The sequence below is a fragment of the Anguilla anguilla genome, chromosome 1 (genome assembly GCF_013347855.1).
Source record: "Anguilla anguilla isolate fAngAng1 chromosome 1, fAngAng1.pri, whole genome shotgun sequence".
In the NCBI taxonomy this organism is placed as follows: Eukaryota; Metazoa; Chordata; class Actinopteri; order Anguilliformes; family Anguillidae; genus Anguilla; species Anguilla anguilla.
The window spans coordinates 53,912,631-53,929,634 of NC_049201.1; the positions used below are offsets into that span (position 1 = coordinate 53,912,631).

At 41.8% G+C, this 17,004-nt stretch overlaps 1 protein-coding gene across 2 annotated transcripts in view; it reads left to right on the forward strand.

Annotated features, from left to right (window-relative positions):
- The first annotated feature begins 308 nt into the window (after positions 1-308).
- Positions 309-17,004, forward strand: part of hace1 (HECT domain and ankyrin repeat containing E3 ubiquitin protein ligase 1) — a 30,627-nt gene continuing 13,931 nt past the window's right edge. Inside the window, exons 1-14 of one of the 2 annotated variants that reach the window (XM_035389713.1) lie at positions 309-607; positions 2,201-2,255; positions 3,008-3,097; positions 3,312-3,416; positions 3,962-4,037; positions 4,472-4,603; positions 5,169-5,251; positions 5,852-5,948; positions 10,357-10,458; positions 10,560-10,666; positions 11,625-11,775; positions 14,533-14,903; positions 16,214-16,282; positions 16,390-16,477. In XM_035389713.1, coding sequence (XP_035245604.1) covers positions 517-607; positions 2,201-2,255; positions 3,008-3,097; positions 3,312-3,416; positions 3,962-4,037; positions 4,472-4,603; positions 5,169-5,251; positions 5,852-5,948; positions 10,357-10,458; positions 10,560-10,666; positions 11,625-11,775; positions 14,533-14,903; positions 16,214-16,282; positions 16,390-16,477 — 1,617 coding nt within the window. In that variant the 5' untranslated portion in view covers positions 309-516. The remainder of the gene's footprint in view (positions 608-2,200; positions 2,256-3,007; positions 3,098-3,311; positions 3,417-3,961; positions 4,038-4,471; positions 4,604-5,168; positions 5,252-5,851; positions 5,949-10,356; positions 10,459-10,559; positions 10,667-11,624; positions 11,776-14,532; positions 14,904-16,213; positions 16,283-16,389; positions 16,478-17,004) is intronic. The other variant, XM_035389723.1, reaches the window with a different exon arrangement.

The following is a 17,004-nucleotide window of genomic DNA, read 5'->3' on the forward strand; positions in this document are numbered from 1 at the left end:
TTTATGAATATCTGTCTAACAACTGATCATGATGATCATGGTGAAAGGGTACTGTCATGATTTTGCTTTTGCAATCCTATTGGTTATTGTTCATACTGCACATGACTCACTGTTTACATAGAATTTCGATTTATATATACACAGAATGTTAAATACGATTTACCTTAATATGGTCGATAGTATTTTTGACTATTGGAAGACAAGATAAATTCACACAAATGCCTGGCTCTATGTCGTGCACCAATTCTTAGCAAAAGAACAATAATACCCATAGTTCATAGCGGCGACATGCAATGAAAACAGGAAGCATGCACGTCAAACACAAGGAAATCCTGAATGAATCAAAGGCAGTGCAGCGGAGGCTCTTACGCTCCCTAATCGGAATCTCCGAACGCAGAACCAGTTTTACTACAAGCCAGCTAACGCTATCTAGATGGATGACACCAGGAAACTACTCAGTATAGAACTAAAAGAATAAGCGCAATCCCCCCGTTTCTTCCGGTTGATTTCACACCTATGATGGAACGGGCGATGGAGCAGTTGAACGTACAACTGAATCGGCTAACGCGCTCACTACGACGCGCCAGGACCGTGGAACTACCGGAGGGTAATAGCTTACCTTCTGAATGTAACGACTAACACGTTCTCCACAATTTTTATTACAGCTGAAAACCCGTAGCTAAAACGTTTCCGGGTACTACTGACGTTTTATAGCCAATGTTACTTGGCTGCAAACTTGAATCACTGGGTATAGGTAGTTAGCCATTCAAGCTAGCTACCTGCCTGTCTGTTGGCCAGACTGATGGCTAGGCTAAGCTAGCTGACATTTAAAAAGTAGCATCTGTAGACATTTTTAAACCAGTCTGCTGTGGTACAAAGTAAAACGACGCTGTGACTACAACTTGAGCTATTTAGGTTCTAGCTTGGTTTTTTTTTATTTTATTTTTTTTATTTTTTTAAATTTAATATGGCGATATTCATATAATATAGCTATATATATAATATAATTACGGAACGAACAGTATCCTTCATCATTATGCATTGGCTCGCTGTACAGAATAGTTGATATGTGGCTTTATATAAATAGTAACATTTCATTGAAGTCATACTAACACATGCTTGATAAAATATAAGCTATACAGTTTTACATTAGCAGTTTTACAAAAGGCCGCTAACTATTGATTTGATAACACAAAGACTTCCATTTATGGTAACCTTTTCATACCAGGGACACAAAGAATTAGGGTGATGACACAGCACACAAGTGTAAATATTTGTCACAACCTAAGAATTTGGAAAAGATTCGGGGGTTTTACGGTGCCGCCCAGTGGTTACTCATATCTGGATACAGATATAAGCACACTAAAGGAGCATGTGTACACGTGTGTGCATATATACATATATATATATATATACACATAACATTTGCTGCTGCTGTTAGTCATTGCAGTGAGGTGAAAAAAAAGCATTTTATGGTAGGGTAAGTGTTAATGAGGCCAGCACAGGTTTTTAGTATTTAAGTGGGGACTGAATGAAATATCAATATCTCATCTCTCAGTTTACAGTCTGCTTTTCTGCATCTATCATGTTAAATGAAGATACCATACAAAAGTCCAGTCTGGGCTTAGTGGGCTACCTGTAACACGCACTGCCATGAACTGTGTTTTCAGTGTTTTAGTAATCCGTTAAAAGAAAATGGCATTCTCCAATTGAAGAAAGATTAGATGGAGAGCATAATAACTGAGCCAAAGGATCAAGGAGAAATGCTGTGTAATTCGTCGGGGCTTTAAACACAAAATCCGATGTCGTAGGTCTAAGTCTAAGCGTATAGATGTGGATCTGAGCTTGAATAATGTTACAAAAGTGCCTTTTTATCACCTCAGGAACATTAGCAAATTTACATCTTTCCTGTCACAGGCTAATGCAGAGTAATTAGTACATGCCTTTGTTACCAGTAGATTAGACTACTGCGGCGCTTCAGTACACTTCCGCATCGTGGCATTGAATGCTTGCTTCTGCGAGAGGCTAAACCTCTTAAGTGGATCAGAGGCACAATGAAATGCAGGAAGGTGAGATCTCTGATGGATTTCTGATTGGCTACTATGCTTCCAGTAAGGTTTTCAATGCATTCTGGTTAAGCTGAGGAATCTTAAACCATTTCCTCACCCTAACTTATTCCACCTATGTGTTGTTTCTGCAGATAATGAGACTGCCGTGTACACCCTTATGCCAATGGTGATGGCAGACCAGCACAGGTGTGTTCTGGGTAACGAAATGTGTTGGGCACTCTGATCTCATATACAGAAAACTTTAAAGTGTTACTGGTTTACAGGCTACAGCTGTGGTGCCGTCAGTCCCTGTGGATCTTAGAGTTAGTTGATCGGCACCGACTTAAGTTTAAATGATGTGTGTCTAATTATGGAAGCACTTACATTGCTTATATAGCATTGTATTAGTCTAAACCAGTGGTTCTCAACTCGGGCCAGAAAGGGCCGGTGTGGGTGCAGGCTTTTGTTCCAACCAAGCAGTTATACACCTGATTCTACGAAACAACCTTTGGAGTCTTTACTAAGGACCTTGATTAGTAGAATCAGGTGTGTAACTGCTTGGTTGGAACAAAAGCCTGCACCCACACCGGCCCTTTCTGGCCCGAGTTGAGAACCACTGGTCTAAACAGTGGTGTGATGATGGTATGCTGTGCTGTTTTTGGGAAAGGGTGTGCACTTTGTACAATGTATAGATTACTTTTGGACATATTGATTTGCCCTTTTTTCAAGTCGATCTGGTCAGTCACTTGCTTCTTTGTACCTGTTTTCAATTTGTGCTATTTGGTCTTGCAATGTGCAGTTAATGTATTTTATCAATATCCCCTTAAACTGTAAATATATTAATAATTGTCCAGAAAAGTTGATTATACAATTGAAAAAATGTAATAAATAAAAATCATAATGATGATTAAGCGCAATCGGAGATGGTCATGATGTAGGCTACTTGGTTTATTCTGAAGGTCAGTGTCAGAGCTGCTGCTGAACTCAAAGTTTGACGTGAACTACGCTTTTGGGCGTGTGAAGAGGAGTCTGCTGCACATCGCTGCCAAGTAAGGAGCATTGTTTTACTCATCGCTGCTGTGCCGAGAAAGTTGTTTTCCTCATTGCTGCCATACAGAGAGAGTTGTCTTTCTCATCGCTGCCATGCAAAAAGAGTTGTTTTGCTCATCGCTGCTGTGCGGAGAGAGTTGTTTTGCTCATCACTTAGAATCAAAAGAAGCACAAGAGTGGTCATTGTTGCTGTTATGGCCTCTGCCTCTCCAGCTGTGGATCGGTGGAATGTCTGGTTCTGCTGCTGAAGAGAGGAGCGAACCCAAACTACCAGGACATCTCAGGGTGCACCCCCCTGCACTTGGCTGCCAGGAACGGGTATGAGGAATTTGACTGAATGACATACCTTCATGCTGGATTCAGCTGGGATTTATAACAAAGATTCCAAAATATTTGTTATTCATTTTAAACATTTGTGTTGTACACAAAGAACATCAAGACAGGCCTAGATGTATTTATGTAAGCAGGAAAGGTAAACATGAAAAAAATGTTTGAAAATATCAGAAGTCAAATGAAGCCAACTATGCATCTGAAATACAATGGTGCAAATCGTGAAACATCCATATAATTCAAATGCTCAAAAGATGGCGGGAATACATGTTTATCTGTTGCTGCTGCTATTGACAGTGCTGTAAATAATTTAAATTTGGTGAAGTTTATATTGATTGCCAACATATACAGTGCCCATACAGGTTGTAATAACATCCAAATTAACAGATCTGTGTTGTCAAATCATTTAAAAATGTGAAATGACAAATATTGCTTTCAAAATTGTGTTGCTTTTACTTAAGCTAAAATTACTCTCTGAATTGGAAATGATGTGTGTTAAATCCCTCCCTCCCTCTGCCTGTTTCCCTATCCAGGCAAAAGAAGTGTATGGGCAGACTGTTGGAATACAATGCAGATGTGAACATCTGTAACAATGAGGGACTGACCGCAGTAAGTGTGGTAGCTTTATCTGTATGTGTCCATTGCTCTTTAGGGATAGGGTGGAGTTGCACTGATCAGTTACTCTTGACTTCCTTAGTCCAATAAGCTGACAAACGGCATATATTTCCAGCAATACATTTCTGAAAAGCCACTACAGAAAAATATTTATAGTCCAGGGCATGTGTGCAGTCTGTAATGTATCATAATGAATCATTTTTCATGGAAGCTGATTAAATGATTCGGAGAGTTAAGAAAGGAAAAGCAGACTGAGCAGTTGTACACACTGGTCCTATAGGAAGTGGGACCATCCAGCCCCATAGTATTTTGATTTTGTTTACCTCTCACCAGTCTCTCTTTCCATCCACATCTCTCTCTCTTTGTTCCCTCTCTCTTTCCTCCTTCAATGTTTTCCTCCCTCTCTCCCTCTCCTACTCAATGTGCAGATACACTGGCTTGCAGTCAATGGGCGGACTGAGTTGCTGCATGACCTGGTCCAGCACGTGAGCAATGTGGATGTGGAGGATGCCATGGGACAGACCGCCCTACACGTGGCATGCCAAAATGGCCACAAGACGGTATGCATAGCACCCCAGTGCTCTACATCAATACCTCTGGTAGACATATTGAATTTTCAGGAAAGGTTTCTCAAACGAACATAAAATCCAGAAAAAAGGCACCAGAACTTACACTAAATCTAATACCTGTGTTTCCGTTGCCATGATACCGATTTCAGAGCTTCATGAGTCACTGACAGTACAATTCACCAGAATGAAAAAGGTAAAGAATGTGAACACTGCCTCTGATTGGAAGCCTTATTTGTCTCTGTCTGGGTGCTCACGCTTTTAATAATTCTCAAATTTCGACAGAACCAATGAAAATAATGGAACTATGACTATAAGGTTCTTTCTTTTGGATCTTATTTTCATAGAAACCTATTTTGACACTGCAGTGACTAATCGGTGGTTTCTGGATAAAAGGAAGATGACCCAACTTTGGTCATAAAATGAGGAATTGTATCATATTGCTTCACAAATTCAGGGGGAGGAACTATAGCGTGGGATACAGTTGGCATTGTATGAGGCAGGGCGTAGGGAGAGAGAGAGAATTTCCTTTAATCCTTTTCTATTGTGACGCCCTCAGACTGTACTGTGCCTGCTGGACAGTGGCGCAGACATCAACCGGCCGAATGTCTCTGGAGCCACACCCCTGTACTTCGCCTGTAGGTAAGCATCTACCCACACCATTGGAAAAACGCTATAGGGTTACATGGTACAAAAAATGTGCGCTTACACATTTAAATGAGAAGGTTGGTGGAGGGGGGATTTTTTTTTCCAAAACCGTTGCCAAGATGTGGCAGGATGTGCTAGTAATATTTTCTGAGATCATTGCCTTAGGGAATGTCACTGGATTCTGTTTGAATGGGGTGCATGTCCCAAACCTGACTGTTGAAACCACAGCTGTGATCATATTCACAGTCCTGGTCAGTCATCTATTGACTTTGCCTGAATCAAACCTGTGATGTGTGTACAGTAGGGCCCAGTCAGTGCTTGGTGTCAGAGCCACTCAGGAACCATTCCCATTCCTGGTCCATTCCAATTCAGATTTCCTGATTTACACCCATAGTCAGAAGGAGCTTCATCACCATTCCATGATTTTCCCTCCCTGTATTCTTTCATGGTCACGATCATAAGGAGCATGATCGTGTTTCTGTTGTGTTCAACTGTTTTGGGCAGTACTGTGACCATGTTCTCAAGGTATTCTTGGTTCTGTTTCGTGGTCACGGTCAGAATGAACATGACCATGTTTCTCTTGTCTTTTCACAGTCATGGTCAGAGAGACACGGCGCAGATTCTCCTCTCCCGCGGGGCCAAGTATTTGGCTGACAAAAACGGGGTGACGCCCCTGGACCTGTGTGTACAGGTAAGGTGTTACCTGCTGTTATGGATGGGGCACACCCTACCACCTATTCCTCCACTCACCTGCAAGGCTAGTTGTACGGTGAAGCATGGCTCATCATTTTTGTAATTCATACAGGAACAAAATAATAATCTTTATCTATCATTGTAACGTATATTTAGAATTCTCCTGTACATAATCCTTATTATTATTATTCATTGAAATTGCATAATTTTCTTGTTATATCATGTATGATGTATCTCAGGTTTACAAATGATGTGCAGATATGTCTACATCATTCATGTTTAAACAATTTAGATGTCCTTAACCCTGAGTAGTGAAGCAGGTTTTTATTGAGAAGTGTTGTTCCTGAATTGTTTCAAACTAAAATTATAGTATATATTTTCCAGTCAAGTTTTGGCTTGGCAGGGCATGCTTCATACCTGTACAGCAGCAAAATCTGGCACTTTTCAGGGTTTCATACAGAAATAACCAGAATAACCACAGACTCTCAGCCCTTGAGAACATGAACTTCTGTACCTTCTGACCTCATGTAAGCACATGAAAGTCATGTACAACTTCACACGCCCACACAATAAAACCCCAAATTTGGGATATTTTCTGTTTTTATCCTTTATTTCTTGCCAGTTTTGTCATCACAAATGCTCCGGTCCCACAATCAATAATTCTCCCCATTGAATATTTAGCTGCATTTTCTGCCAATAACATCTGATCAAGATGGTCTGATCAAAGTAGCCAATTGCAGGATACTTGGATACACAAGAAAGATGGACATACAAGGAAGTGCACATGTAATGCTCTTTCAAAAGAGCAAATTATGTCATTAAATAATTTTAAAACATTTTTTATTTTCAAAGGCAAGTCCAATTGTTTGAATCCTTCTGGGTTAAATGCAGGCACACTAGGCAGTTTCGCTTTTGGTATTTTTATGGAGTTTAACATTAGCTAGCCTGCTAACGGTACCTGCTATGACTGAGTCAAGAGAGCAAGTGTTATGTTAGTGAAGACAAAACCAAAATCTGTTGCGATTTGGTCCTGTAGGTACTGGTCGTATGGGAACTGGTGCTATAGTACTACTGGGTTTCAGTACCCATGACTCAGTAAGCTACATGACTACAAGGTAGGCCTTAAAGCCTTGGACTACTATTGCAGGCTTCACCCAGTCAGGGGCTTGTTCTGTGGGGCTACAGCTGGGCACTTGTGGACTTCTTGTTTCAAGTCCTGATGCAGCATCTCTATTGGGTTCAAGTCAGGACTTTCACTAGGCCACTCCAAAACTTTATTTATTTTTTGCCATTCAGATGTGAACTTGCTTTTGTGTTTTGGATCATTGTCTTTCTGCAGCTTCAGCTTCTGCTTTAGCTTTAGCTCACTGGCAGATGACTGGATATTCTCCTTAAGAATTTTCTGGTACAGAGCAGAATTCATTGTTCCTTCAATAATGTCATCCAGGTCCCAAGGTGCAATGCATCCACACACTTTCACACTACCACTACTACCATGTTTGACTGTTGGTATGATGTTCTTACTGTGAATGCTGTATTTGCTTTATGCCAGACATAATGGCATCTGTGTGCTTTTTTGCAAATGAAAGACTTGCATCGATGTTTCTCTTGGTTAGCAGTGGTTTCCAACTTGCTTCACTCCCATTTTTGACCCGTCTCTTTGTGATTGTGTGATGAACACTGATCGTAGCTGAGGCTAGATAGGCCTGCAGTTCTTTGGATGTTCTTCTAGGATCTTTTGTGACTTCCTAGATTAGTTGTCGCTGCGCCCTTTGAGTAATGTTAGTAGGTCGGCCACTCCTGGGAAGAATCACCACTGTTCTAAGTGTTTTCCATTTGGAGATAATAGCATTAACTCTGGTTTGGTGGAGTTCAGAGCAAATCGTTTGTAACTATTTCCAGTCTGTTATATTTCCACAATTTGTTTTCCCACAAATTCTTCTGGAATTTCCTTTGATCATCTCTGATGGTAAGTTTCAATATGAGCAAGGTTTAACAGAGCTGTGTGCAATCATGCCTGGCTGTGTTCAATCTGCTGAATCTAATTAGCAATTACATTTGATTAATTGGTTGATTGAGTAACTAAGGGGGTTATGGTTACTATGGGCGTTTCATAATTATTTCATGAAATAAATTATTTTGTTTTGTTGTTTACTCAGGTTCCCTTTGTCTAATATTACATTTTGTTTGAAGATCTGAAACCATTTAGGGTGACAAATATGCAATAATAGAGGAAATCAGGAAGAAAGGCAAATACCTTTTCACAGCACTGTAGCTACCTTGCAAATGCCAAGTTTTTAAATGAATGTGAGCTAGGCCTATAAATCATCTATCAACAAACAAACAATTAGTAGGTCTATCATGTATACAATCACCCATTAAAACACTGGCCGTAATCCATTAAAAATATGACAAACGCTTTATTTGCAATTCATTGTAAAGGAAAATTACTGAATCCATGCTTATGTTATTCTTTGAGCTAGAATGTATGCGTGTTTGCATATATGTATGTGTATGCATGTCTCTGACTAGATTTAATTATCTTACTGCTTAATAAAAGGGAAATCAACATTGGTAAATCATCAAGATTATTCAGAGTAAAGGCAATTTCCACTGTTAACCCACTGAAATTTACTGGATAGGGTGTTTTATAGTATTTGATGTATTAAGTGATGGTTAAGGTGGACATGCATATATGTGGTAAAGTAGCTTATGCCTGATTTAAGCAGTTTAGCATGACAGTACCTGCTTCCAGAACACAATTATGAAAACATGTTGCATAGTCTGCTGTAACATTGCATGATAATTGCTTTTACCATCAGTTCATTTTGTCACAAACATTCTGTCATTCCTTGTAGCACGACATAAACATTTTCATAAAGTCTCATCTCATTTTCATATGGCATTGGAGCAAAGCAGGCCTGGCAAGTTAATGACCTTGGACTGACCGTTAGTAAAGTGTTTATAAACAATTGAACATTTCTGGTAAGTGCTATTACAATAGGACACAAACAAGTTTTTGTGTTCCCTAATTTACTTTGTGGGAAGGAAATGGAAACCTCTCTGTTTGAAGTCATGTTCTTATGGATAGGACATACTTAAATAATGATGGTTGGCACTGCAATAGGCAAAACATGTAATCAGATTGCCTCTATGACCTTTTGGTGTCTGTTTGTACCTGTTTTAGATGTCTCCAGACAGCCTCACTTGCATGTGTCCACGTACAGGCCTGTCGTTAACAAAACCGCTGGCTGAAAGTAAATCAAGACTATTTACTACTACTGAATGAAGTATAGTGAAGAAATCCAAATACATATGGTGTTTTTAAGCTGTGGTAAATTTAAACATTAGGTTGTATTTGTAATGTAATCACTAGCAGAAACCAGTGAAACAAAACAAATGAATTAGTTTATATTTATTTCATTGCCAGGATGTTAGAAAGTTGCCACCAAAATAACACTTTAAGCATGAAAAGGCAGCTCTGACTAATGCCAAGTGACCAATGAGAATCGATCCATGGTGTCAATCACTCGGTGGGAAGCTAATTCTCATTAGCAGAAATCTCTTGCGTCCTTCTGCGGCATTGTGATATGGCGGGGAAAGCAGTCTTCATTGAGATGCGCTGCTGGATTAATCCGGGGGGGATTGATTGAGTCGCATATGCACATAAATAGTTTAAGTGTGTTTGATTGAATCCTCCTGCTCGTTTATTGCATAATTAACAGGGACTTTACATTTGAAACAATGAGCAGTGAGATCCGTTAGCGGGCTGCCAGTCGGAGAGTGAACTTAATTGAGTATCTATACAGAATAGGCACTCGGTGTCAGACCTTGAGCATTCCTGTTTATCAAAAGGAAATTTCGTTATTTTTTTCATTTGAATAAGGAAGTTTACATCTTTGTCTTGCGGCTTAATGAATACTTCAGATGGGAGAAAAGTGTAATTACACAGGATCTTTAAACCACACATGCATGCAAAAAGATGTTTTTCCACAAAAAGATGTGGTGAGATCAGCACTGTGCTTTATTGTTGTCCGTAATGAGGAGTTCCGGTGTTTACCATGATAAATATTCCTGGTCAAACAATTTTGTGTCTCAGTGATTGGCTGCATCCATGATTATACATGCATCCTTTAGTGATTGTAATTGCAGAAAAACGAGTCGCATCTTACTACTGATGAATATATCAATCAGCGCTCACCAGTGTTTTTTTGGGGTCAACTATTCTGGGACAGTTTTCAGTACATACACTGATTTTGTTGAATAGATTATGTTGTCCGATTATATGCTTATCTCATCCATTAGGCAGTCTCACTCTCTCTCACACACTCTCTCTCTCACACAAACACACACCTTAGTCTTATGCACACTCTCTTGTTGAGTTACTGATGTGTGTCCTTGTTTAGGGTGGTTATGGTGAGACGTGTGAGATTCTCATTCAGCACCATGGGAGATTGTTCCAGACCCTCATCCAGATGACACAGAACGATGACATCAAAGAGAACATGGTACTCTTCTTCCTCTCCCACTCTTCCTCTTCGTCTCCCTGTGTCTGTGTGTCCACTGCCCCTTTTTGCCCTGTTCTGATGGTGTGTCTGTCTCTCTGTAGCTGAGGCAGGTCCTGGAGCATGTCTCCCAGCAGAGTGAGCTGCACTACCAGAGGATCCTGACCAGCCTCGCTGAGGTGGCCACCACCAATGGGCACAAGCTCCTGAGGTACCGCTCACATTTCCACCAGTGATGCGACAGCGGGATGTCCCGATCCCACCAAAATGGGTGGAGCTAATATTTGTGATCAGTGATTCTGAGATTTTAACCCGTCATAGCCTTTGCTTTGGAGAGAAACAAGCTTTGATTCACTCAAAGTCCATAGTTAACATGACAAGTTGGTTTCGTCCATCACAGGGTTTATGCAATGTCTTCACTCTCCCCACTAATGTATTCCCCTGGACCATGGTCAGAGGGTAAAACTGCGGTTTGATAGATTGCAGTTGTATAATGTCTTCCTCACTGTGCTTTACAGTGCAGGAAATGGAAGCTCGCCTTCTGCGCCAGCAATATGTAGTACCCGCCTTTTATTTATGTTACCAGAGAGGGCTGGCAAGATGAGTAGCAGTACAGTTTACACGGCGCGTAAAAACAATTTACACAGCCACACTGTCCACAAAGCACTACAAGAAGGCGATACAAACTCAATTTGTGGAAATATATAGAGAAAAATGAGAAAGAAGCAGGTTTTTGAATTCACTGAGTGAAACCAGTTTATCTAGTTTGAGCTTTCTGTATGTTGGTCCGTGGCCAGGAAGGAAACATAGTGATTAAAAGCTTTTTTTCCCCTCTCGGCCCTTATCCACTGTACTACCTGGGTGATGCATGGCATCCATTTTGCGCCGGAGCGCTCACCACACATCAGCCGAGGCGGCGAGGGAGTTCTTAACTCGGCCGAGCTTAAGGATGATGTAATGGCCAGATTGAGAGCGACAGGCCGGGAGTTAGGCAGCGCGTCAGGGAAAGCCTTCCTCTCGGGCTACAGGCGCCGCGCCATCTTTACTGACCGCACTGAGCCAGGACCTGAGTTTGAAGCCGTTCCCGAGATGGATGTCTGTTGATTAGACGAGCATTAGACGGGCTGCTCGTCCTGACCCTGTTCCTGATGGAACTCCCTTTCCTCCAGTTTATCCAGTAACTACGAGGCCCAGATGAAGAGCCTGCTGCGGATCGTGCGGATATTCTGCCACGTTTTCCGGTTGGGGCCCTCCTCCCCCAACAACGGGAACGACATGGGCTACAACGGCAACAAGACACCCAAGAGCCAGGTGCTGAAGGTGAGAGCCAGAGAGAGTGAGGGATGGGGAAAGGGGGGAAAGACTCTAGATCAGCACCATTTAGAGGACCATAAAATGGGACGGGGAACTTGAATGCACCTCAGGCGAGGTGGCGAGGGAGCGACCCATTTGTCCTGTTTTACCAAGGGATGGTTAGATGGTAGATTTGAGTGAGGACACTGTGAAACTCCTACTCTTTCTGTAGACTCAGTGAATCAGCACCTTAACGTCTCATCCAAAAGACAGCCTTGCCTACAGCGGGGCGTGTTGCAAATTGGTTTTTCTGCTCAGACCAGAGGGAAGACCCCCCTGTAATAGCACACCTGCACCACTTCCATCTGCTGCCAGATTTTACCATCAAAGTATTAATGAAGCCCAGGTTCAGCTCTCCAGCAGGGCGGTGTGGCTGCTGACTCTGGACAAGCTGAAACGTGACGTTTGTGCTAGTCGCAATCTGAGCCAGATGAAAGGGAGGGTTGAGGATAAAAGACCCACCGGGCTGTTGGGTATCCATATGATATACATCACTGAGTGGACATGAACATTCCTAGCTGTAGTGATTCGGGTCCTCCAACAGAGGGTACCAAAGGACCGTCTTACGGCCTCCTGCTCGTCAGAGCTGGGCTCGTTTCAGACCCTCTCTTACGGGGCTGCTTTTGGAAAGCATGAAATCCACCATTTCCACGGATAAACCCCCGAAAAAGACACTCTGAAGTCGGGGCCTGAGATACACCGCTTCGGTCGGCCTCTGATCTCCGTGGGTAAAAGCGCTGTGGAGGAGGCAGGTTTGTCCCAGTTTTGAGTTGAGTGTCTCCCGCGGTCGAGTGTTCAGGTGATCGGATGAAGTCGAGGGTGAGGCCCTGTTCAGAACCATCCTGTCAGATCAGGTGTATTTAATATGGATTCTTCAATCGTCCTTGTGTGCTTTTGTCTCGATTCAAAATTTCTGGCAGTATATGTAGATTGCTTAGATTAGGTATGTAGTGAAAGTGTGGGAGAATAGGAACACTGTTTGGGGAGAGGCCAACTGTTACTATGGAGATGATTAGTTATGCGGATAATGTAGGTAATTAATGCGGAGGTGGCTGGATTGTTACTGTATTTAACATTCTCAGTTTACATGTTTGTATACTGTATTTCATTGATATGGTGAATGCGATGGGGGAGAACAGCTGTGGAGATTACTTTTTTAATGAAATGCAGATCTCAGAAATTAACTATTCAGAATAAAAAACGATTTAATAATGTGTAATATTTCAGTACTGATCCAAGAAAGGAACTCTTTCATATTTAAAAAAAGGAAAAACATTTCAGTCCACATTATACTAATTTTAAAATATTGGTATAATGTGGATAAATAATTATACATTGGACTACTACAAACTACTACAATTTTATCGTGCAGTAGCTTAATTATAATCCTGAATTTAACCTAATTCTATTCATTAAATTTAGTATATATAGTGTAATCTGCAAGAATAACCTGGCTATTGTGATCCAGAAAACGCAATTGTTCCCATTCAGATACTGTTTAAATACTCTGCATAAATTAACAAAGTGCTCATTTCTAAGAATAATTTCTTTTAAAAAACTTTTCACAGAATGCACAATCTGTTCATTCTGCATAATTTATTTTTGCCTTTTTTCCCAAAATAATAAATGAACCAATAAAAGACATTTTCATTTGAATTCTCTGCACCATGTTGCCACCAAATGTCTCCCGGCCTAATTTAGGCAAACAGGATCACATGAAATAGTCTCTGCTCTTCAGCAAGCCAGACTAAAGAAGGGTTATTTCTGCCAAAGAAAAATGCTGCCTGTTTGAATACTGTGCCAGTCTAAAAATGAAAATGAGAAGTAAAACCACTCAGTCTCTGAACATTCCCCAGACTACACCCTCAAAATTTCTCAGCGACAAAATGATTTGAAGTGAGGGAGACTGTAAATGAATGTGAACGAGCACATGAAAAAACATGAAAGAATTGTCTTTACCATGAGGCCGCTTTATCAAATGGTGACGTGACTGCTGCCAAGTCACTAAATTGTGTGAGTAAAATGGTTCATTTTGTCTCAAAAGTTCATTTTACAGTGGCGCATATTTCGATATACAGCATAACTTTCATTCTTAAAGGCTGAGGCTGAAATAAAATGTGCTTGTTTTATGTTTTAAGTTGGGCGCTCTGCAACATGGCCGATGTATTTTGCTAGAATTAACAGGCAACATCACATTGGGGTTTGCATGCTATGAATTCTCATTCCTAAAAACTTGTGTGAAATATTTTTGCTGGACAGTACATTACCTTTGTTTTCTGATGTTATGTTAAAGCAAAAATATAATGGAATAATTGTGTTTTCTTCTCACTAATTAGCTTGATTCATTCATGTTAACACTCTCTGCTTATACATCTTTGAAGTATACAATCTAATTTCACAGATGCTATTCTTAGAAATGGGTAGCACTGTATTTACATTTCACTGTTTAAATACATGGAAAGTATTTGTTTTGTGAGATTTGTTTTAAATATTCTGCAACAAATATTTGCTTCAATTAATATTTATTTAAATGCTTAAACTGTTTGGAACATTAGAATTCATAAAATGTCAAATGTAAATATTTAGGTCTAGGTTAGGTCATGTGACCACAGGTAGCTGTGTTGTTGTGGTTGTATGATATCCTGCTGTTAGCTGTGCTGGTTGGTTGTGTGGTGTTTTGCGGTTAGCTGTTTTGATGGAGGTTCTGTGGTGTGGTCGTGTCAGACTGGGCTGTCTCTGCTGCAGCCTCTGGAGCTGCTGTGGCACTCCCTGGACGAGTGGCTGGTTCTGATCTCCACCGAGCTGCAGAAGAACTGCAGCGACCCGGCCTCCGGCGCCGACATCGCCTCCCTCCTGCTGAAGCAGCGCGAGGCCGACTCCTCTGTCAGCGCCATCGCCACGGTAACGGACTACGGCAGCGGCGCCGTCCCCTCGGTTCTCCCGTCCCCCGGCCAGCCTTCGCTGGACCCGGAGGTTGTCATGGTGACGCCCGAGACGTGCTGCGACGGCGAGGATGTCATATCCATGACCGCCAACCGCCTCAGCGCTGTTATACAGGCCTTCTACATGTGCTGTTCCTGTCAGATGCCACAAGGGTACGTCCTGCGCACCACCTTCCTACTTCCTGTTGCTTTTCTGTAACAATAACTGAGCCTTAAATGGTGTTTTAGACCGTCTCAAATCCAATACATCGTGATGGTTCATGGTGGTTCAATTCAAGAGTCCAGTGGGTGGGTGTCAGCTTGTGATGTCGGCCTGTGATGTCACCATCTTTCCGACTGTGAAATGCTCTCAGTGGAATTGAAGAAATGGGAAGAGTAGTTTTTGGCTGTCTAGCTACATTAGGAACTTTGTATTTTTACATTGTTTTAAATTTTAATTTAACCAGCTGAGCATTCATTTCTCTTCTGTGATAACCTTGGGAATGAAGATGCGTTAGAATGAGGGGTGCTTACGTTCGTCTGTATAGCTATGTGTGAATTGGGGCCCTTGAGTCCCATTGGTTGACCTTGGTTCTACTTGTGGCGGAATTCCAACGGCGGCTTCCATTACCTCCCCGACCCTGAGGGTGAACCATCCGTTATCTGCGCTTTATCCTTGGGACGCCCGTAAAACTCATTACCCCCACAAAGACCCCCCCAGGAACTGTCCTGGGATGAAGGGAGGGAAGGGGGTGGGGCCAGGACTGAAGGTTGCAGAACCACGCTGTCCTGGACCCATACGGTCATCGGAACCGCTGAGCGAGTTCAAACCGTAACTGCTTAGCATGCTGGGAAGTCAACACAGTCACTGCCAGCATTAGAGTAGCGCATGGCCGTTGGGTGATCCGTCTGGTGTCACACATTTTTGGCAGTGAAATATGGTGGTAAAGTGCAGGCTGGGCTTTAAAAGCGGCTGCTGTCTTACCATAAAAATGGCTTCCCGACCTCCGCGTCAAAACATACTTTCTGTGTGAAGAATATATGAGATCTTTTCTTGCTTGTCTTTATCTTCTGTGCTCATGCAGCTGTTTAATTAGATGTAATTACATCAATAAACTAGCCTTTAACTTACATTGAATTATGTTGCTGTTACTGGCGAACTGAAGCATGTCTTTTTCTCTCTGACTGCTCTTTAGTAACAGCCAGAAAACTCTACTTTGACAATTTTACTTTGACAAGATGCAGGTTGTAACCCTGAATTGCAGCTAAAAATAACTTTTTTGCTTTGCTGTAATTTTAAATGAGATATGTCAAAGTTGCAGTCTTTTAACAGTGCTTTTTTTAGTTTATTTGATTGTTTCAAAGCATATTTTCCTGTTTGAATGGCAGTCTCGTGCGGTTTCATTCTTCTGTAAGATAATTTTAAAATGTATTTCTGCTCTCGTTCACTCACACTTTCTCGCTTTCTGTTTCTGCTTTTAAAGGATGACGTCTCCTCGCTTCATAGAGTTTGTCTGCAAACACGACGAGGTGCTCAAATGTTTCGTCACCAGGTGAAAGAGCAGAACGTCGTATTTACATACATACATCAGGACCAGATTGATTGGCTCTTTGGGAAATTCTCAATCTCTCTCTCTCTCCCTCTCTCCATCTCATCCAGGAACCCCAAGATCATCTTCAACCACTTCCACTTCCTGCTGGAATGTCCCGAGCTCATGTCCAGGTTCATGCACATCATTAAAGCTCAGGTGGGCGCCGCCATTGCTGAATTAACGCATCACTAACACCCAGGTTGCCCTCATAGTTCAGTCACCAGTTACTCAGTTTAAAAACTGACCGGCTAAATCAGCTGTAGTAATGCTGAAATTGCGGATACCTGGTTGTGGAAACTTTTAGGTGCAACTGTGGGAAACAAAGGGTTATTAAACGAAGTCTGACCCTTGTAGCCTGCAAATGGGCAGCATCTCTGGCAGTGTGCATTGCACTGCCACTCACCCAGAGCCTTCGCTCGTCCTGCCAATCAAGAACATGGAGGCTGTGATTGGCTGGCAGCTCCTTTGTGCGTGGGGCTTTAGGTGAACTCTACGCAGCATGACGTCACATTGTAAAGTATCCGGTATAGCTCCCCATGGAACATTCTGCAATGTAGCAGCAGGCACCCCCACATGACACGAGGCTGAATCGTAAAGTTGCATCTATTAAGGTGAAGATAACGCTCATCTTAAGCCCCCTTGCATTGGTTCATAAATTTTAAATGTTGTCGCAGTTTTAGTAT